This window comes from Oncorhynchus masou, chromosome 13 (assembly GCF_036934945.1).
Source record: "Oncorhynchus masou masou isolate Uvic2021 chromosome 13, UVic_Omas_1.1, whole genome shotgun sequence".
NCBI lineage: Eukaryota > Metazoa > Chordata > Actinopteri > Salmoniformes > Salmonidae > Oncorhynchus > Oncorhynchus masou.
The window spans coordinates 29,151,331-29,169,872 of NC_088224.1; the positions used below are offsets into that span (position 1 = coordinate 29,151,331).

At 44.2% G+C, this 18,542-nt stretch overlaps 2 protein-coding genes across 2 annotated transcripts; both read left to right on the forward strand.

Moving 5' to 3' along the window:
* The first annotated feature begins 6,248 nt into the window (after positions 1-6,248).
* On the forward strand, positions 6,249-8,708 carry LOC135553302 (zona pellucida sperm-binding protein 3-like). The gene is made up of 7 exons (XM_064985468.1): positions 6,249-6,551; positions 6,628-6,743; positions 6,828-6,931; positions 7,608-7,785; positions 8,071-8,188; positions 8,301-8,386; positions 8,504-8,708. Exons 1-7 carry the CDS (start codon positions 6,249-6,251, stop codon positions 8,706-8,708), a joined length of 1,110 nt encoding a protein of 369 aa, XP_064841540.1.
* A 7,384-nt stretch (positions 8,709-16,092) lies between these two features.
* LOC135553303 (zona pellucida sperm-binding protein 3-like) lies at positions 16,093-18,542 on the forward strand. The gene is made up of 7 exons (XM_064985469.1): positions 16,093-16,395; positions 16,472-16,587; positions 16,672-16,775; positions 17,451-17,628; positions 17,905-18,022; positions 18,135-18,220; positions 18,338-18,542. Exons 1-7 carry the CDS (start codon positions 16,093-16,095, stop codon positions 18,540-18,542), a joined length of 1,110 nt encoding a protein of 369 aa, XP_064841541.1.

Consider the following 18,542-nt stretch of genomic DNA (forward strand, 5'->3'; position numbering starts at 1 on the left):
CAGTTTTATTTGAGACGACTGTACAACCATTAAGATTAATTGTCAGATTCAACAGAAGATCTCTTTGTTTCTTGGGACCTAGAACAAGCATCTCTGTTTTGTCCGAGTTTAAAAGTAGAAAGTTTGCAGCCATCCACTTCCTTATGTCTGAAACACATGCTTCTAGCGAGGGCAATTTTGGGGCTTCACCATGTTTCATTGAAATGTACAGCTGTGTGTCATCCGCATAGCAGTGGAAGTTAACAGTATGTTTTCGAATGACATCCCCAAGAGGTAAAATATATAGTGAAAACAATAGTGGTCCTAAAACGGAACCTTGAGGAACACCGAAATTTACAGTTGATTTATCAGAGGACAAACCATTCACAGAGACAAACTGATATCTTTCCGACAGATAATATCTAAACCAGGCCAGAACTTGTCCGTGGAGACCAATTTGGGTTTCCAATCTCTCCAAAAGAATGTGTTGATCGATGGTATCAAAAGCAGCACTAAGGTCTAGGAGCACGAGGACAGATGCAGAGCCTCGGTCTGATGCCATTAAAAGGTCATTTACCACCTTCACAAGTGCAGTCTCAGTGCTATGATGGGGTCCAAAACCAGACTGAAGCATTTCTATACATTGTTTGTCTTCAGGAAGGCAGTGAGTTGCTGCGCAACAGCCTTTTCGGAAAAAGATTGAGAAGAATGGAAGATTCGATATAGGCCGATAGTTTTTCATATTTTCTGGGTCAAGGTTTGGCTTTTTCAAGAGAGGCTTTATTACTGCCACTTTTCGTGAGTTTGGTACACATCCGGTGGATAGAGAGACATTTATTATGTTCAACATAGGAGGGCCAAGCACAGGAAGCAGCTCTTTCAGTAGTTTAGTTGGAATATGGTCCAGTATGCAGCTTGAAGGTTTAGAGGCCATGATTATTTTCATCATTGTGTCAAGAGATGTAGTACTAAAACACTTGAGCATCTCTCTTGATCCTAGGTCCTGGCAGAGTTGTGCCGACTCAGGACAACTGAGCTTTGAAGGAATACGCAGATTAAAAGAGGAGTCCGTAATTTGCTTTCTAATAATCATGATCTTTTCCTCAAAGAAGTTCATGAATTTATCCCTGCTGAAGTGAAAGCCATCCTCTCTCGGGGAATGCTGCTTTTTAGATAGCTTTGCGACAGTATCAAAAAGGTATTTCGGATTGTTCTTATTTTCCTCAATTAAGTTGGAAAAATAGGATGATCGAGCAGCAGTAAGGGCTCTTCGGTACTGCACGGTACTGTCTTTCCAAGCTAGTCGGAGACTTCCAGTTTGGTGTGGTGAGAAATTCCACCTCTCCAGTAACTCGGCAGCAATGACCCTCCAGTCTTCCTCCTCAGGGACAGGCATGTATTCACCATCCAGAGAGTCCCAAAAGGCTTGTGCCACAGAGGGGACGATGCCTGCCACCGTGGACCATCCAACTCAGAAGCTGAATACTATGGTCCTGTAGGAGTCCCCTGTTGCCAAGAATCTAAAATATAATTCAAAATAATGATCAATATTGTGTATAACTTGAATTCCACCCACATATTATATCTACTCATATAGCTACCTCATTACTGTTTATTATGATTTACTAATTATATTGTACTACTCATCAACCATCATTAACAATGCCTTGAAACAGTACAATTCAGTCTATGACTATATCAATAAACTGTAGTCCAGGCCAACTCTACTCTTAGTACCATTCTTTCTATCTACTTAAAAGGGTTCTCTGGCTGTCCCCATAGGAGATCCCTTTTAGGTTCCAAGTATAACCCTATTGGTTATCCTATGGGGAAAGCAGAAGGACACTCCTGGAACCTTTCTCTCTAAGAGTGTATGTGAGTCCAATAAGAATGTAATGAATGACTGCAACTGTCTTGGACAACAATGGGTCCTGGAGAAGACTAGCCTACCTTCATCAGAGCAGAAGGCACCTTTCTTTTCATTTGGTAACATTGCATAATTAAAAAAGGATTATAAACCAAATTTGGGAAAAGTTATAGTCCCAATGAACATTCTGGAAAAGTACATCTGATGTCAAATAGGGACTATTAACTAGAGCCCTTTAGCTAGCTAGGTTGCACATAAAAACAATGTATCAAATATCAATCAATTATGGTATCAAAGGCTTTAAAAATGTACTAGAATATAGCTTACCGGAGACAAATCGCCAGGCGTTCAACTGGGCTAATGGACTCCCGGTAGTTGGTATCCATCCGGGTGATCCTGGCTCCAACCATCTGGAGCAGGTGATCCAACTGGCTTCGGTCCAGACGAAAGTAGCTTCGGAATTCCTGTCCAAACAGTCGAAGCTCTTGAATTAGACGGTGGAACTCCCCTGCCTGCTTTCGGGACTTTAACCATATCTGGACCAACACAGACCTGCGCTTTCGGCGGGGCTGGTCCCGGCCCAATACCGCGATCAAGACCACCTTCCTCAACATTGGTCTCATTGTTGAAAGAGCCTCCTCTGCTATCTTGACCTTTTTATAATTGCATTTCGCTCCAAAACTGCATTTTGGAGGAAAATTATACGATGGCTATCACAATTCATGTGTGGATGTCATCGAATAAATAATATACTTGGCAAATAAATTAATAAAAAATGTGAAGAAATTATGCAATCAAACTGTTTTTATGTAATCCCACATTTTTACTGAATATGTGTGCAAAAAATAAATCTACATTCATATTTTGCTACTTTCTGTCAAGTCTACACATACAATTTGATGCATACGTTCGATTTGCCACACAGAACACACTGCAACTGCCTCTGCAACGCTGCAAGGCAAATGCAGCAGTCCATTGGAAATGAATGTACTTCTGGTGTACCGAAACGCAATGACACAGTCGGTGTGTTCGAAGCGTTACAACGCCTGGATAGGTATTTTACCTAACAACGAACCACATACATTATAACCAACTGGTGCCAAAACGGCACAGTCGATAACGTGTTAGCCTGTATCAACCATTGGTTGCTATGTTTGAGCGCGACCTCGGCAAATGTGGAACATCACAGATAGCTTCCAACACACCGACTGTGTTTTTGCAAAAAACACTACGCAGCATCATCTGGATATGTATGCAACAAAAATTCAACATTCACCTCCTGTTACCATTTCTGTCAAGCCGTCTATGCATACAGTGTCTCTGCAAGGCAAACGCAGCGTTTCATTGGAAATTAATGTAATTCTCGTGTACCAAAATGCAGGAATACTGTTGGTGTGATCCAAGCGTAATGGTCGCTTTCCCCTGCTCAGAAGTTGCATGCATGCATCCAATGGTTGCGTGACATGTCATCAACGGTGTCATCGACTGACAGATTTCTATAGTCTGCAAGGAGCTGCCAGTCTGCATGGAGCAGCTAGAGCTGCCAGTCTGCAAGGAGCTGCTAGTCTGCATGGAGCAGCCAGAGCTGCCAGTCTGCATGGAGGAGCTAGAGCTGCCAGTATGCAAGGAGCTGCCAGTCAGCATGAAGCAGCCAGAGCCGTCAGTCTGCCAGGATCTGCCAGTCAGCCAGACTCTTCCAGATCTGCCAGTCAGCCAGACTCTTCTAGCTCTGCCAGTCAGCCAGACTCTTCCAGATCTGCCAGTCAGCCAGACTCTTCCAGATCTGCCAGTCAGCCAGACTCTTCCAGATCTGCCAGTCAGCCAGACTCTTCCAGATCTGCCAGTCAGCCAGACTATTCCAGATCTGCCAGTCAGCCAGACTCTTCCAGATCTGCCAGTCAGCCAGACTCTTCCAGATCTGCCAGTCAGCCAGACTCTTCCAGATCTGCCAGTCAACCAGACTCTTCCAGATCTGCCAGTCAACCAGACTCTTCCAGATCCGCCAGTCAGCCAGGATCCGCCAGTCAGCCAGGATCTGCCAGATCTGCTAGTCAGCCAGGATCCGCCAGTCGGCCAGGATCTGCCAGTCAGCCAGGATCCGCCAGTCAGCCAGGATCTGCCAGATCTGCTAGTCAGCCAGGATCTGCCAGTCGGCCAGGATCTGCCAGTCGGCCAGGATCCGCCAGTCGGTCAGGATCCGCCAGTCAACCAGGATCCGTCAGTCAACCAGGATCTGCCGGATTCAACTGCCTGGCTGGGCTTCATCTCAGTACTGGGCTTCTTCTCAGTACTGGGCTTCTTCTCAGTACTGGGCTTCTTCTCAGTACTGGGCTGCCTCTCAGTCCCGAGCTGCCCCTCAGTCCCGAGCTGTCCCTCAGTCCCGAGCTGCTCGTCAGTCCCGAGCTGCCTCAGTTCCGAGCTGCCCCTCAGTCACGAGCTGCTCCTCTGTTATGTAGGGTTCTGTGTGAGGACTATTCGGCCATGGTCGGCGGCGAGGGTGGATCATCCCAGGACGCGAAGGGGAGGAACAATGACATTTATGAAGTGGGGTCCACGTGCGGAGCCGGAACCGCCACCATGGACAGACGCCCACCCGGACCCTCCCTATGGTTTGGAGGTGCGTTCGGGAGTCCGCACCTTAGGGGGGTTCTGTCACGCCTTGGTCTTAGTATTTTGTGTTTTAGTTAATTAGTTAGTCAGGCCAGGGTGTGACATGGGTTTATTGTTTGTTGTATTCTTAGTGGGGTTTTTTAGTTATTGGGATTGTAGTTGATTAGGGGTGTGTGTTACTTAGTTTTGGCTGCCTGAGGCGGTTCTCAATCAGAGTCAGGTGATTCTCGTAGTCTCTGATTGGGAACCGTATTTAGGTAGCCTGGGTTTCGCTTTGTATTTCGTGGGTGATTGTTCCTGTCTCTGTGTTAGTGTTCACCAGTCAGGCTGTAATAGGTTTCACGTTCCGTTTGTTGTTTTTGTATTTATTCGTTATTTCATGTATAGTTCCGTTATTTGTTTCATTAAAAAGTATGAGTAACCAACACGCTGCATTTCGGTCCGACTCTCTTTCGACAAACGAAGAACGTCGTTACAGCACCTTTCTTTTCATTTGGTAACATTGCATAATTAAAAAAGGATTATAAACCAAATTTGGGAAAAGTTATAGTCCCAATGAACATTCTGGAAAAGTACATCTGATGTCAAATAGGGACTATTAACTAGAGCCCTTTAGCTAGCTAGGTTGCACATAAAAACAATGTATCAAATATCAATCAATTATGGTATCAAAGGCTTTAAAAATGTACTAGAATATAGCTTACCGGAGACAAATCGGCAGGCGTTCAACTGGGCTAATGGACTCCCGGTAGTTGGTATCCATCCGGGTGATCCTGGCTCCAACCATCTGGAGCAGGTGATCCAACTGGCTTCGGTCCAGACGAAAGTAGCTTCGGAATTCCTGTCCAAACAGTCGAAGCTCTTGAATTAGACGGTGGAACTCCCCTGCCTGCTTTTGGGACTTTAACCATATCTGGAACAACACAGACCTGCGCTTTCGGCGGGGCTGGTCCCGGCCCAATACCGCGATCAAGACCACCTTCCTCAACGTTGGTCTCATTGTTGAAAGAGCCTACTCTGCTATCTTGACTATTTATAATTGCATTTCGCTCCAAAACTGCATTTTGGAGGAAAATTATACGATGGCTATCACAATTCATGTGTGGATGTCATCGAATAAATAATATACTTGGCAAATAAATTAATAAAAAATGTGAAGAAATTATGCAATTAAACTGTTTTTATGTAATCCCACATTTTTACTGAATATGTGTGCAAAAAATAAATCTACATTCATAGTGTCTCTGCAAGGCAAACGCAGCGTTTCATTGGAAATTAATGTAATTCTCGTGTACCAAAATGCAGGAATACTGTTGGTGTGATCCAAGCGTAATGGTCGCTTTCCCCTGCTCAGAAGTTGCATGCATGCATCCAATGGTTGCGTGACATGTCATCAACGGTGTCATCGACTGACAGATTTCTATAACATATGATGTGTTTGCTGATACGTGAAATACCTACTCAGGCTTTGTACGTTCTGGTATGCATCAGCTGGGCAGAGGAACGCGCTGAACATGCATGCAAATAGTTTGACTAATCAGATGCAAAGCCCAATTAGGGCCCAATCTAGCCCAGGTTTGCAGCCTGCAAGGTTGTTAAAAGCTACCTCAGTTTCATCAATTGTAGTATAGCAGAGGCACATTGCCCTCTAATTTACAGGTTCACATTAGTTGTTGGCATGGGACTCATAATGGCAAACACACTCTGGCTATTTCCAAAGCAGTTAGTTCTGTTTTTACTAGTGGAAAACTTAATATCTCCTACTTTTTCATTTACTTACAGCACTGGCACAATGCAACAACTTCCAAGCCGACTGCCACAGTTTGGGGATCGTCTACCTTTTAAACAGCTTCAACTTCCCCAACAAACAGTTTCCAGACCAGTTCGAGTGGAAACGGTCAATGTGAAGTGCCATTCAGACTACATGGAGATAGTTGTGAAGGCTGATCTGTTTAAACTCGGTATTCTTATTGACATGGATGACCTGCGACTTGGAGTTGAACAGGACCAAGAGACCTGCAGGGCTACAGCATCAGCAGCCGGAGATGAATACAGAATATTTGCAGCGCTATCAGACTGTGGAACCAAGCGTTTGGTAATTATGGTGAATGTTTCAGTAGCTGACTTCTTAAAACAACCTCCTGTTTAATTTCTACTTTGTGAATCCACAGATGAACAAAGACTCCATGATCTATACGAACCTCCTCAGATATACACCCAGAGCCACACCAGATGGGGTTATTCGAATGGATGGTGCTGTAATCCCAATTTCTTGTCATTATGAAAGGTGAGTTTAGGTTATACTGTTAAATGATCATGACTACTGTGTCCCTATTGGTTTGCTTGCCAGACTCTGTACTTTCTGTTTCAGGAAGTACAGTTCAGACAGTGCCCCTCTCCAGCCGACCTGGATCCCCTTCAGCGCCACAGTGTCTGCCGAAGACAACCTGCAGTTCTCCTTGAAGCTTATGACAAGTGGGTATATAAATTCTGGGCTGTGTTGAGCAGGGCACAACCTTGTTGAAAGTTCAGATGATTAGGAGACCATTGTGCTCTCCCAGAAGCTTGGATGGTGGAGCACAAATGATCCTTGGACATGCTAAATACAGAATCTCATCAGACATCACTTTAATTATTGACGTTTCTATCTGCAACGTTAAACAATTAGCCTACTAACTATGGACCTGTTTACAAACTCCTCAATGGACCTTTTAACCCATTCATAGATGCTAACTATTAGCGCCTATTGACTATAATATTCTGTCCAGGGTAGTTTAAAGCGCTATTTTATAGGATTAGGTTTCCCACACTGACATTTTCATGTTACTGTGCTTATTAATGTAAACCGTATAGCAATTAGCACAGGTACACCTCTGGCTATCTGTATCTCTGAACACCTGTTAACGGAGAACACATTTGTGGAGTCAGTTGTCGCTGAAATGCTGTCAGCTGCAACTGTTAAAAGGTGTTCAGTAATATCTTTTTTCCATTGTGAAATGAGTAGGGTTTTACATTTCTAGACCAGTGACTTGATTCACATTTTGATGAATCCTCTTTTTAGAAGGAACTGACATGTAATGGCCTTGGACTATAAGGAATAATGTAAAGTTCCTTTAGTCAATTGGGATAACCTTCTGTCATTTCTGCCCAGGTGACTGGCTCTATGAGCGGGGTTCTGGAGTCTACTTCCTGGGCGATCCCATCAACATTGAGGCGTCTGTCAGGGTAGCTCACCACTCCAGGCTCAGGGTCTTTGTTAGCAGCTGCGTGGCCACACTGGACCCAGACAATAACTCTTTCCCCAGATACGTCTTCATTGAGCATGATGGGTAAGCAAGAGGAACTGCCTAAACTAAATCTGCTACCTAGAATGAATATTCTCTGGCTGGCCCGTAGGGAATGATGGAGGCCTTTTGAAGTCAAAAGGCAGTCTTGTCAAGAGCAGTGCCATTGAGGGCTTCCACCATGATGGCACCATTTTAAAGTAGTCAACTGGGTGGGGACTTCTATGGGTTGTAGCCTCAATGCCCATGCTGTCAGACGCTGTAATGGCACAGATCTAAAGATGAGTCTGCTCTATGGGCTGTCCCTGTTTATATATATCTCCCCTACAGGTGCTTGGTGGATTCCCAGCTGCCTGGCTCCAACTCTGGGTTCATGCATAGAACCCAGGATGACAAGCTCCAGTTCCACATTGATGCCTTTAGGTTCTACCAGGAGAACAGGGCAGAGGTGAGGGCAGTACCAGATGTTGTGGAGCATTATGGGTACATAACTTATAGCTGTGATGTAGAAACCCAGTAGCCTACATCTTTGTTTTGCTCATCCTGTTGTGTTTCTACAGCTATACATCATATGCCACCTTATGGCAATCCCTGTCATGGACCATGCAGAGCCTAGCAACAAGGCATGCTCCTTCATTAATGGCAGGTGTGAGATCTGACTTATTTCCTTAGGTCACAGCCCAGTAAGAGTAGCTATCTACTGGAATAACCAATCGGATTTGTTCAAATGTCTTGGTCCATGAGTGTCCTCTACACATTTCAGATGGAGGTCTGCCGACTCAAATGATTTGCAATGTGGCCGTTGTCCAAGCCTGAATAGCCAGAAGGGGGTTGATCACGATCCAGCACGATATCCCCTCAGTCCAAGACAAGGCGGTAGCCAACCTTCGGGCTACCGCATCAAACCTCAAGCCACTGGCGACCATTGGCGGAGTGGGATGAAGTCCAAGAAAGGTGCAGTATCTTAATTCCTCTTTCCTTCTCAAAATGCACTGCAGAAGTGTCCAAGGGGAGGTGTTTTGTACCTTCAATATGGGATTTTACAAAAGACTAAGTAAAAATTGTCTGTACTGCAAATGTGAGAAGGTAACCTTGCCAGTGATTAATGAAAATGTGTTATTTTAGTATGGAACCAGGATGTTACTCTGGGCCCCATAATGGTTACAACCAAACAGAGGACACCTTTATCTCCAACGAGGGAAGGTATCGCTATATATGGCTTCCCTTCTCCAACTGAGGACAGGAGGCCCTTATCACCTGGCAGTCGTTGGAAGAGGGGTAATTTGACTGTCTGAAATTGCATGCCCTTAATCCTTGTAGTGCATCTAGGCAACAGCATTGACTAGGGTCTGGTTTCAATGACATTCTTTAAGGGGGGTCCTTCAAGCAGAACACTCTCCCAACAAATCATGAGGCAGACATGCCAGAACTTTATGCTTTGCAACGCAACTTTGCAGGTAATGCCTTTGCAGTTTTTAGTCAAGGCATTTGACGCAAACTACCCACTCTCAAAATGCAGTCATTAAAAATAACCTCTGCTCAGTCTTGCTAGCTACTATTTTCTATTTTAGTTAACTAGTAACTTAGTTCCTCTGCCTCCCAACAGGATTTCTTGACCATGAGGCGCTGGTCAAAGGTAGTGCACTACAGGGAATAGGGTGCCATTTCAGACACTTGTCTTTTCATATCCATACACTCTAGCAGTTCTGCCAACACTGGCTGTTAAATTAAATAATTTGCCCAAAATGTGGGTGGGCCCCGAGGGTCAGGCCCAACAAGCATGGGTTCGTTAGCTCTGAAATATATATACTGGGTTCATCAGGCAGGAACTGATGTTTGTTTACATGTGATAATTGCATGTAGGTTCTGTGCTAAATGGTCTGTTCTCAGAGCTGGAGCCCACCCCAGACCGTGAGTTGAATCCTACACCTGAGCCCATTGGAGACCTTGGAGAGGACAAGGATCTCTATACAATTGCAACTCATTGAAAGGGTATGTCTGGGATCATGGTACGCTGCATTATGGCAAGCAGGTCAGCTTTTATTGGGATGACTTGGCTCTGCAGTGATCACTCACTGGCACAGCCACAGTCACAGTCAATCTAACCTTAACCATGCCTAACCTTAACAAATGCACTTTAGTCATAATTTACTAACTTAATTTTGACTTTACAGCTGGCACACCTAGCTGGAATCGTTCAATTCTGCCTCCAGGACAAGACTCATCCCAATTAATCTTGACCAGCACACTGCAATTGCCAGTATCACTTGTACATGTCAGATGTGGTTTCATATAGCAGTTATGGCCCTTTCCTATCCACTAACTCTTTTCTGTTGATAGAATGCTGTGGTGGCCCCATTTTGTCTCACTCCTGACGACCCTACAACCAAGTGACCTCGGCACCACAACTGCTCCTGGTGAGGTGAACAATGCTGAAAAGGGGCACTCAAACAGTGAAGGGACTACCACTGTACCACAACACTAAGGAGACATGCTCTCATCAGAACTCCAAAAACAATGAACACAAGAGATGACTGTTAACCTTGAAGAATAAATTATTTGAAGATACCTTGACAATGAATTTCTGTGTTTACTCCAGCATGTAGTGCATAATTGGAAACTGAAACATTACTTTTAAGGGAATGTCCACTTAAGTGTTTCAGAACATGTTCTTTGGGGGTTACGGTGCAGATGGTATTCAGACCACAAATTACATTCCAGCCTTATCTAAAATGATTTCTCCCCTTAATCTACACAATAACCCATGACCAAGCAAATGTAATCACATTTACATAACTTCAGACCCTTTACTTAGTACTTTGTTGCACCTTTGAGTAACGTTAACAGATTGATAATAACAATTGTTTGTTTTGCGTTCAAGTACAAAAATGTGAGTTACTGGATTTCAAATTGATGAATGTTAACTTGCTGAACACTGACAGCTGTAGCCTACTAGTTACAGTATACACGACACTGCGTGTATTAATAGCACATATGAAGAGAATGTTAGGCTGACTTGGGAACCGATCTGTTAATGGAGCCAAATGTCTTACAGTGACGCAACTTTCATAAGTTGTTCAGGAAACCTTAACTAACTTCTGATTTCAGCAATTGTGGAAATTCTCTTGATTCTTTCAAGAGGTGAAATGAGATGTCAGTGGTGTCCACCCCTCTGGCTCCGCCCCTGTTCCCATTCTGCATACCCTTATGCCCCCAGGTTCACACTAACTGCATCTGCGGTAATATTTAGGATGCTGAAGACTATTTTCATAGGGCATAGGCTATACTAAATAATTTGAACATTAATGTGCAGAACTGCAGACAGTGTGGTTTCACAAATTATTTTCTCCGAACATAGCCGGTACTCGGTCCTGTGCCTCTGGTATGTTTATTTCCTAATTCCTACTTGCGTCGAGGTCGGGATTTGAAAGCAACTTGGTATCAAAGAAACCAATATTAATGGTTTGTTTACATTGCAGGTTCGAATAATTAACATGGCAAATTAGTGAATTAACGTGGCAGGTTAGGGAAAGGAATAGGTTTAGCTACAATGCTACAGTTGTCAAAAACTTGTCACAGACAAGACCCATAGACTTCAAATCAAATTTATATAGCCCTTCGTACATCAGCTGATATCTCAAAGTGCTGTACAGAAACCCAGCCTAAAACCTCAAACAGCAAGCAATGCAGGTGTAGAAGCAAAGTGGCTAGGAAAAACTCCCTAGGAAGAAACATTTAGGAACCAGGCTATGCGGGGTGGCCAGTCCTCTTCTGGCTGTGCCGGGTGGAGGTTATAACAGAACATGACCGGCATGGTCAAATAAGGCAGAACAGTTGAAACTGGAGCAGCAGCACGGCCAGGTGGACTGGGGACAGCAAGGAGTCATCATGTCAGGTAGTCCTGAGGCATGGTCCTCGGGCTCAGGTCCTCCGAAAGAGAGAATTAGAGAGAGCACACTTAAATTCACACAGGACACCGAATAGGACAGGAGAAGTACTCCAGATATAACAAACTGACCCTAGCCCCCGACACAAACTACTGCAGCATAAATACTGGAGGCTGAGACAGGAGGGTCAGGTGACACTGTGGCCCCATCCGAGGACACCCCCGGACAGGGCCAAACAGGAAGGATATAACCCCACCCACTTTGCCAAAGCACAGCCCCCACACCACTAGAGGGATATCTTCAACCACCAACTTACCATCCTGAGACAAGGCCGAGTATAGCCCGCAAAGATCTCCGCCACGGCACAACCCAAGAGGGGGGTGCCAACCCAGACAGAAAGATCACATCAGTGACTCAACCCACTCAAGTGACGCACCCCTCCTAGGGACGGTATGAAAGAGCGCCAGTAAGCCAGTGACTCAGCCCCTGTAATAGGGTTAGAGGCAGAGAATCCCAGTGGAAAGAGGGGAACCGGCCAGGCAGAGACAGCAAGGGCGGTTCGTTGCTCCAGAGCCTTTCCGTTCACCTTCCCACTCCTGGGCCAGACTACACTCAATCATATGACCCACTGAAGAGATGAGTCTTCAGTAAAGACTTAAAGGTTGAGACCGAGTTTGCGTCTCTTACATGGGTAGGCAGACCATTCCATAAAAATGGAGCTCTATAGGAGAAAGCACTGCCTCCAGCTGTTTGCTTAGAAATTCTAGGGACAATTAGGAGGCCTGCGTCTTGTGACCGTAGCGTACGTGTAGGTATGTACGGCAGGACCAAATCAGAGAGATAGGTAGGAGCAAGCCCATGTAATGCTTTGTAGGTTAGCAGTAAAACCTTGAAATCAGCCCTTGCCTTGACAGGAAGCCAGTGTAGGGAGGCTAGCACTGGACTAATATGATACAAAAATGTGGTTCTAGTCAGGATTCTAGCAGCCGTATTTAGCACTAACTGAAGTTTATTTAGTGCTTTATCCGGGTAGCCGGAAAGTAGAGCATTGCAGTAGTCTAACCTAGAAGTGACAAAAGCATGGATTCATTTTTATGCATCATTTTTGGACAGAAAGTCTCTGATTTCTGCAATGTTACGTAGATGGAAAAAAGCTGTCCTTGAAATGGTCTTGATATGTTCTTCAAAAGAGAGATCAGGGTACAGAGTAACGCCGAGGTCCTTCACAGTTTTATTTGAGACGACTGTACAACCATTAAGATTAATTGTCAGATTCAACAGAAGATCTCTTTGTTTCTTGGGACCTAGAACAAGCATCTCTGTTTTGTCCGAGTTTAAAAGTAGAACGTTTGCAGCCATCCACTTCCTTATGTCTGAAACACATGCTTCTAGCGAGGGCAATTTTGGGGCTTCACCATGTTTCATTGAAATGTACAGCTGTGTGTCATCCGCATAGCAGTGGAAGTTAACATTATGTTTTCGAATGACATCCCCAAGAGGTCAAATATATAGTGAAAACAATAGTGGTCCTAAAACAGAACCTTGAGGAACACCGAAATTTACAGTTGATTTGTCAGAGGACAAACCATTCACAGAGACAAACTGATATCTTTCCGACAGATAATATCTAAACCAGGCCAGAACTTGTCCGTGGAGACCAATTTGGGTTTCCAATCTCTCCAAAAGAATGTGTTGATCGATGGTATCAAAAGCAGCACTAAGGTCTAGGAGCACGAGGACAGATGCAGAGCCTCGGTCTGATGCCATTTAAAGGTAATTTACCACCTTCACAAGTGCAGTATCAGTGCTATGATGGGGTCCAAAACCAGACTGAAGCATTTCTATACATTGTTTGTCTTCAGGAAGGCAGTGAGTTGCTGCGCAACAGCCTTTTCGGAAAAAAATTGAGAAGAATGGAAGATTCGATATAGGCCGATAGTTTTTCATATTTTCTGGGTCAAGGTTTGGCTTTTTCAAGAGAGGCATTATTACTGCCACTTTTTGTGAGTTTGGTACACATCCGGTGGATAGAGAGACATTTATTATGTTCAACATAGGAGGTCCAAGCACAGGAAGCAGCTCTTTCAGTAGTTTAGTTGGAATAGGGTCCAGTATGCAGCTTGAAGGTTTAGAGGCCATGATTATTTTCATCATTGTGTCGAGATATAGTACTAAAACACTTGAGCATCTCTCTTGATCCTAGGTCCTGGCAGAGTTGTGCAGACTCAGGACAACTGAGCTTTGAAGGAATACGCAGATTAAAAGAGGAGTCCGTAATTTGCTTTCTAATAATCATGATCTTTTCCTCAAAGAAGTTCATGAATTTATCCCTGCTGAAGTGAAAGCCATCCTCTCTTGGGGAATGCTGCTTTTTAGATACATTTTTGATACTGTCGCAAAGCTATTTCGGATTGTTCTTATTTTCCTCAATTAAGTTGGAAAAATAGGATGATAGAGCAGCAGTAAGGGCTCTTCGGTACTGCACGCTACTGTCTTTCCAAGCTAGTCGGAAGACTTCCAGTTTGGTGTGGTGTGAAATTCCACCTCTCCAGTAACTCGGCAGCAATGACCCTCCAGTCTTCCTCCTCAGGGACAGGCATGTATTCACCATCCAGACAGACCCAAAGGCTTGTGCCACAGAGGGGACGATGCCTGCCACCGTGGACCATCCAACTCAGAAGCTGAATACTATGGTCCTGTAGGAGTCCCCCTGTTGCCAAGAATCTAAAATATAATTCAAAATAATGATCAATATTGTGTATAACTTGAATTCCACCCACATATTATATCTACTCATATAGCTACCTCATTACTGTTTATTATGATTTACTAATTATATTGTACTACTCATCAACCATCATTAACAATGCCTTGAAACAGTACAATTCAGTCTATGACTATATCAATAAACTGTAGTCCAGGCCAACTCTACTCTTAGAAAGAATGGTACTATCTACTTAAAAGGGTTCTCTGGCTGTCCCCATAGGAGATCCCTTTTAGGTTCCAAGTATAACCCTATTGGTTATCCTATGGGGAAAGCAGAAGGACACTTCTGGAACCTTTCTCTCTAAGAGTGTATGTGAGTCCAATAAGAATGTAATGAATGACTGCAACTGTCTTGGACAACAATGGGTCCTGGAGAAGACTAGCCTACCTTCATCAGAGCAGAAGGCACCTTTCTTTTCATTTGGTAACATTGCATAATTAAAAAAGGATTAAAAACCAAATTTGGGAAAAGTTATAGTCCCAATGAACATTCTGGAAAAGTACATCTGATGTCAAATAGGGACTATTAACTAGAGCCCTTTAGCTAGCTAGGTTGCACATAAAAACAGTGTATCAAATATCAATCAATTATGGTATCAAAGGCTTTAAAAATGTACTAGAATATAGCTTACCGGAGACAAATCGCCAGGCGTTCAACTGGGCTAATGGACTCCCGGTAGTTGGTATCCATCCGGGTGATCCTGGCTCCAACCATCTGGAGCAGGTGATCCAACTGGCTTCGGTCCAGACGAAAGTAGCTTCGGAATTCCTGTCCAAACAGTCAAAGCTCTTGAATTAGAAGGTGGAACTCCCCTGCCTGCTTTCGGGACTTTAACCATATCTGGACCAACACAGACCTGCGCTTTCGGCGGGGCTGGTCCCGGCCCAATACCGCGATCAAGACCACCTTCCTCAACATTGGTCTCATTGTTGAAAGAGCCTACTCTGCTATCTTGACTATTTATAATTGCATTTCGCTCCAAAACTGCATTTTGGAGGAAAATTATACGATGGCTATCACAATTCATGTGTGGATGTCATCGAATAAATAATATACTTGGCAAATAAATTATGCAATCAAACTGTTTTTATGTAATCCCACATTTTTACTGAATATGTGTGCAAAAAATAAATCTACATTCATTGTGTCTCTGCAAGGCAAACGCAGCGTTTCATTGGAAATTAATGTAATTCTCGTGTACCAAAATGCAGGAATACTGTTGGTGTGATCCAAGCGTAATGGTCGCTTTTCCCTGCTCAGAAGTTGCATGCATGCATCCAATGGTTGCGTGACATGTCATCAACGGTGTCATCCACTGACAGATTTCTATAACATATGATGTGTTTGCTGATACGTGAAATACCTATCCAGGCTTTGTACGTTCTGGTATGCATCAGCTGGGCAGAGGAACGCGCTGAACATGCATGCAAATAGTTTGACTAATCAGATGCAAAGCCCAATTAGGGCCCAATCTAGCCCAGGTTTGCAGCCTGCAAGGTTGTTAAAAGCTACCTCAGTTTCATCAATTGTAGTATAGCAGAGGCACATTGCCCTCTAATTTACAGGTTCACATTAGTTGTTGGCATGGGACTCATAATGGCAAACACACTCTGGCTATTTCCAAAGCAGTTAGTTCTGTTTTTACTAGTGGAAAACTTAATATCTCCTACTTTTTCACTTACTTACAGCACTGGCACAATGCAACAACTTCCAAGCCGACTGCCACAGTTTGGGGATCGTCTACCTTTTAAACAGCTTCAACTTCCCCAACAAACAGTTTCCAGACCAGTTCGAGTGGAAACGGTCAATGTGAAGTGCCATTCAGACTACATGGAGATAGTTGTGAAGGCTGATCTGTTTAAACTCGGTATTCTTATTGACATGGATGACCTGCGACTTGGAGTTGAACAGGACCAAGAGACCTGCAGGGCTACAGCATCAGCAGCCGGAGATGAATACAGAATATTTGCAGCGCTATCAGACTGTGGAACCAAGCGTTTGGTAATTATGGTGAATGTTTCAGTAGCTGACTTCTTAAAACAACCTCCTGTTTAATTTCTACTTTGTGAATCCACAGATGAACAAAGACTCCATGATCTATACGAACCTCCTCAGATATACACCCAGAGCCACACCAGATGGGGTTATTCGAATGGATGGTGCTGTAATCCCAATTGCTTGTCATTATGAAAGGTGAGTTTAGGTTATACTGTTAAATGATCATGACTACTGGGTCCCTATTGGTTTGCTTGCCAGACTCTGTACTTTCTGTTTCAGGAAGTACAGTTCAGACAGTGCCCCTCTCCAGCCGACCTGGATCCCCTTCAGCGCCACAGTGTCTGCCGAAGACCACCTGCAGTTCTCCTTGAAGCTTATGACAAGTGGGTATATAAATTCTGGGCTGTGTTGAGCAGGGCACAACCTTGTTGAAAGTTCAGATGATTAGGAGACCACTGTGCTCTCCCAGAAGCTTGGATGGTGGAGCACAAATGATCCTTGGACATGCTAAATACAGAATCTCATCAGACATCACTTTAATTATTGACGTTTCTATCTGCAACGTTAAACAATTAGCCTACTAACTATGGACCTGTTTACAAACTCCTCAATGGACCTTTTAACCCATTCATAGATGCTAACTATTAGCGCCTATTGACTATAATATTCTGTCCAGGGTAGTTTAAAGCGCTATTTTATAGGATTAGGTTTCCCACACTGACATTTTCATGTTACTGTGCTTATTAATGTAAACCGTATAGCAATTAGCACAGGTACACCTCTGGCTATCTGTATCTCTGAACACCTGTTAACGGAGAACACATTTGTGGAGTCAGTTGTCGCTGAAATGCTGTCAGCTGCAACTGTTAAAAGGTGTTCAGTAATATCTTTTTCCATTGTGAAATGAGTAGGGTTTTACATTTCTAGACCAGTGACTTGATTCACATTTTGATGAATCCTCTTTTTAGAAGGAACTGACATGTAATGGCCTTGGACTATAAGGAATAATGTAAAGTTCCTTTAGTCAATTGGGATAACCTTCTGTCATTTCTGCCCAGGTGACTGGCTCTATGAGCGGGGTTCTGGAGTCTACTTCCTGGGCGATCCCATCAACATTGAGGCGTCTGTCAGGGTAGCTCACCACTCCAGGCTCAGGGTCTTTGTTAGCAGCTGCGTGGCCACACTGGACCCAGACAATAACTCTTTCCCCAGATACGTCTTCATTGAGCATGATGGGTAAGCAAGAGGGAACTGCCTAAACTAAATCTGCTACCTAGAATGAATATTCTCTGGCTGGCCCGTAGGGAATGATGGAGGCCTTTTGAAGTCAAAAGGCAGTCTTGTCAAGAGCAGTGCCATTGAGGGCTTCCACCATGATGGCACCATTTTAAAGTAGTCAACTGGGTGGGGACTTCTATGGGTTGTAGCCTCAATGCCCATGCTGTAATGGCACAGATCTAAAGATGAGTCTGCTCTATGGGCTGTCCCTGTTTATATATATCTCCCCTACAGGTGCTTGGTGGATTCCCAGCTGCCTGGCTCCAACTCTGGGTTCATGCATAGAACCCAGGATGACAAGCTCCAGTTCCACATTGATGCCTTTAGGTTCTACCAGGAGAACAGGGCAGAGGTGAGGGCAGTACCAGATGTTGTGGAGCATTATGGGTACATAACTTATAGCTGTGATGTAGAAACCCAGTAGCCTACATCTTTGTTTTGCTCATCCTGTTGTGTTTCTACAGCTATACATCATATGCCACCTTATGGCAATCCCTGTCATGGACCATGCAGAGCCTAGCAACAAGGCATGCTCCTTCATTAATGGCAGGTGTGAGATCTGACTTATTTCCTTAGGTCACAGCCCAGTAAGAGTAGCTATCTACTGGAATAACCAATCGGATTTGTTCAAATGTCTTGGTCCATGAGTGTCCTCTACACATTTCAGATGGAGGTCTGCCGACTCAAATGATTTGCAATGTGGCCGTTGTCCAAGCCTGAATAGCCAGAAGGGGGTTGATCACGATCCAGCACGATATCCCCTCAGTCCAAGACAAGGCGGTAGCCAACCTTCGGGCTACCGCATCAAACCTCAAGCCACTGGCGACCATTGGCGGAGTGGGATGAAGTCCAAGAAAGGTGCAGTATCTTAA

Excerpts from the sequence above, each read along its gene's own strand:
- LOC135553302 (XM_064985468.1), top strand. The coding sequence starts at position 6,249 with ATGCAACAACTTCCAAGCCGACTGCCACAGTTTGGGGATCGTCTACCT. Across the intron at positions 6,552-6,627 it reads ACTGTGGAACCAAGCGTTTG|ATGAACAAAGACTCCATGAT; the intron begins GTAATTATGGTG and ends GTGAATCCACAG. Across the intron at positions 6,932-7,607 it reads CTCCTTGAAGCTTATGACAA|GTGACTGGCTCTATGAGCGG; the intron begins GTGGGTATATAA and ends ATTTCTGCCCAG.
- LOC135553303 (XM_064985469.1), top strand. The coding sequence starts at position 16,093 with ATGCAACAACTTCCAAGCCGACTGCCACAGTTTGGGGATCGTCTACCT. Across the intron at positions 16,776-17,450 it reads CTCCTTGAAGCTTATGACAA|GTGACTGGCTCTATGAGCGG; the intron begins GTGGGTATATAA and ends ATTTCTGCCCAG. Across the intron at positions 17,629-17,904 it reads GTCTTCATTGAGCATGATGG|GTGCTTGGTGGATTCCCAGC; the intron begins GTAAGCAAGAGG and ends TCTCCCCTACAG.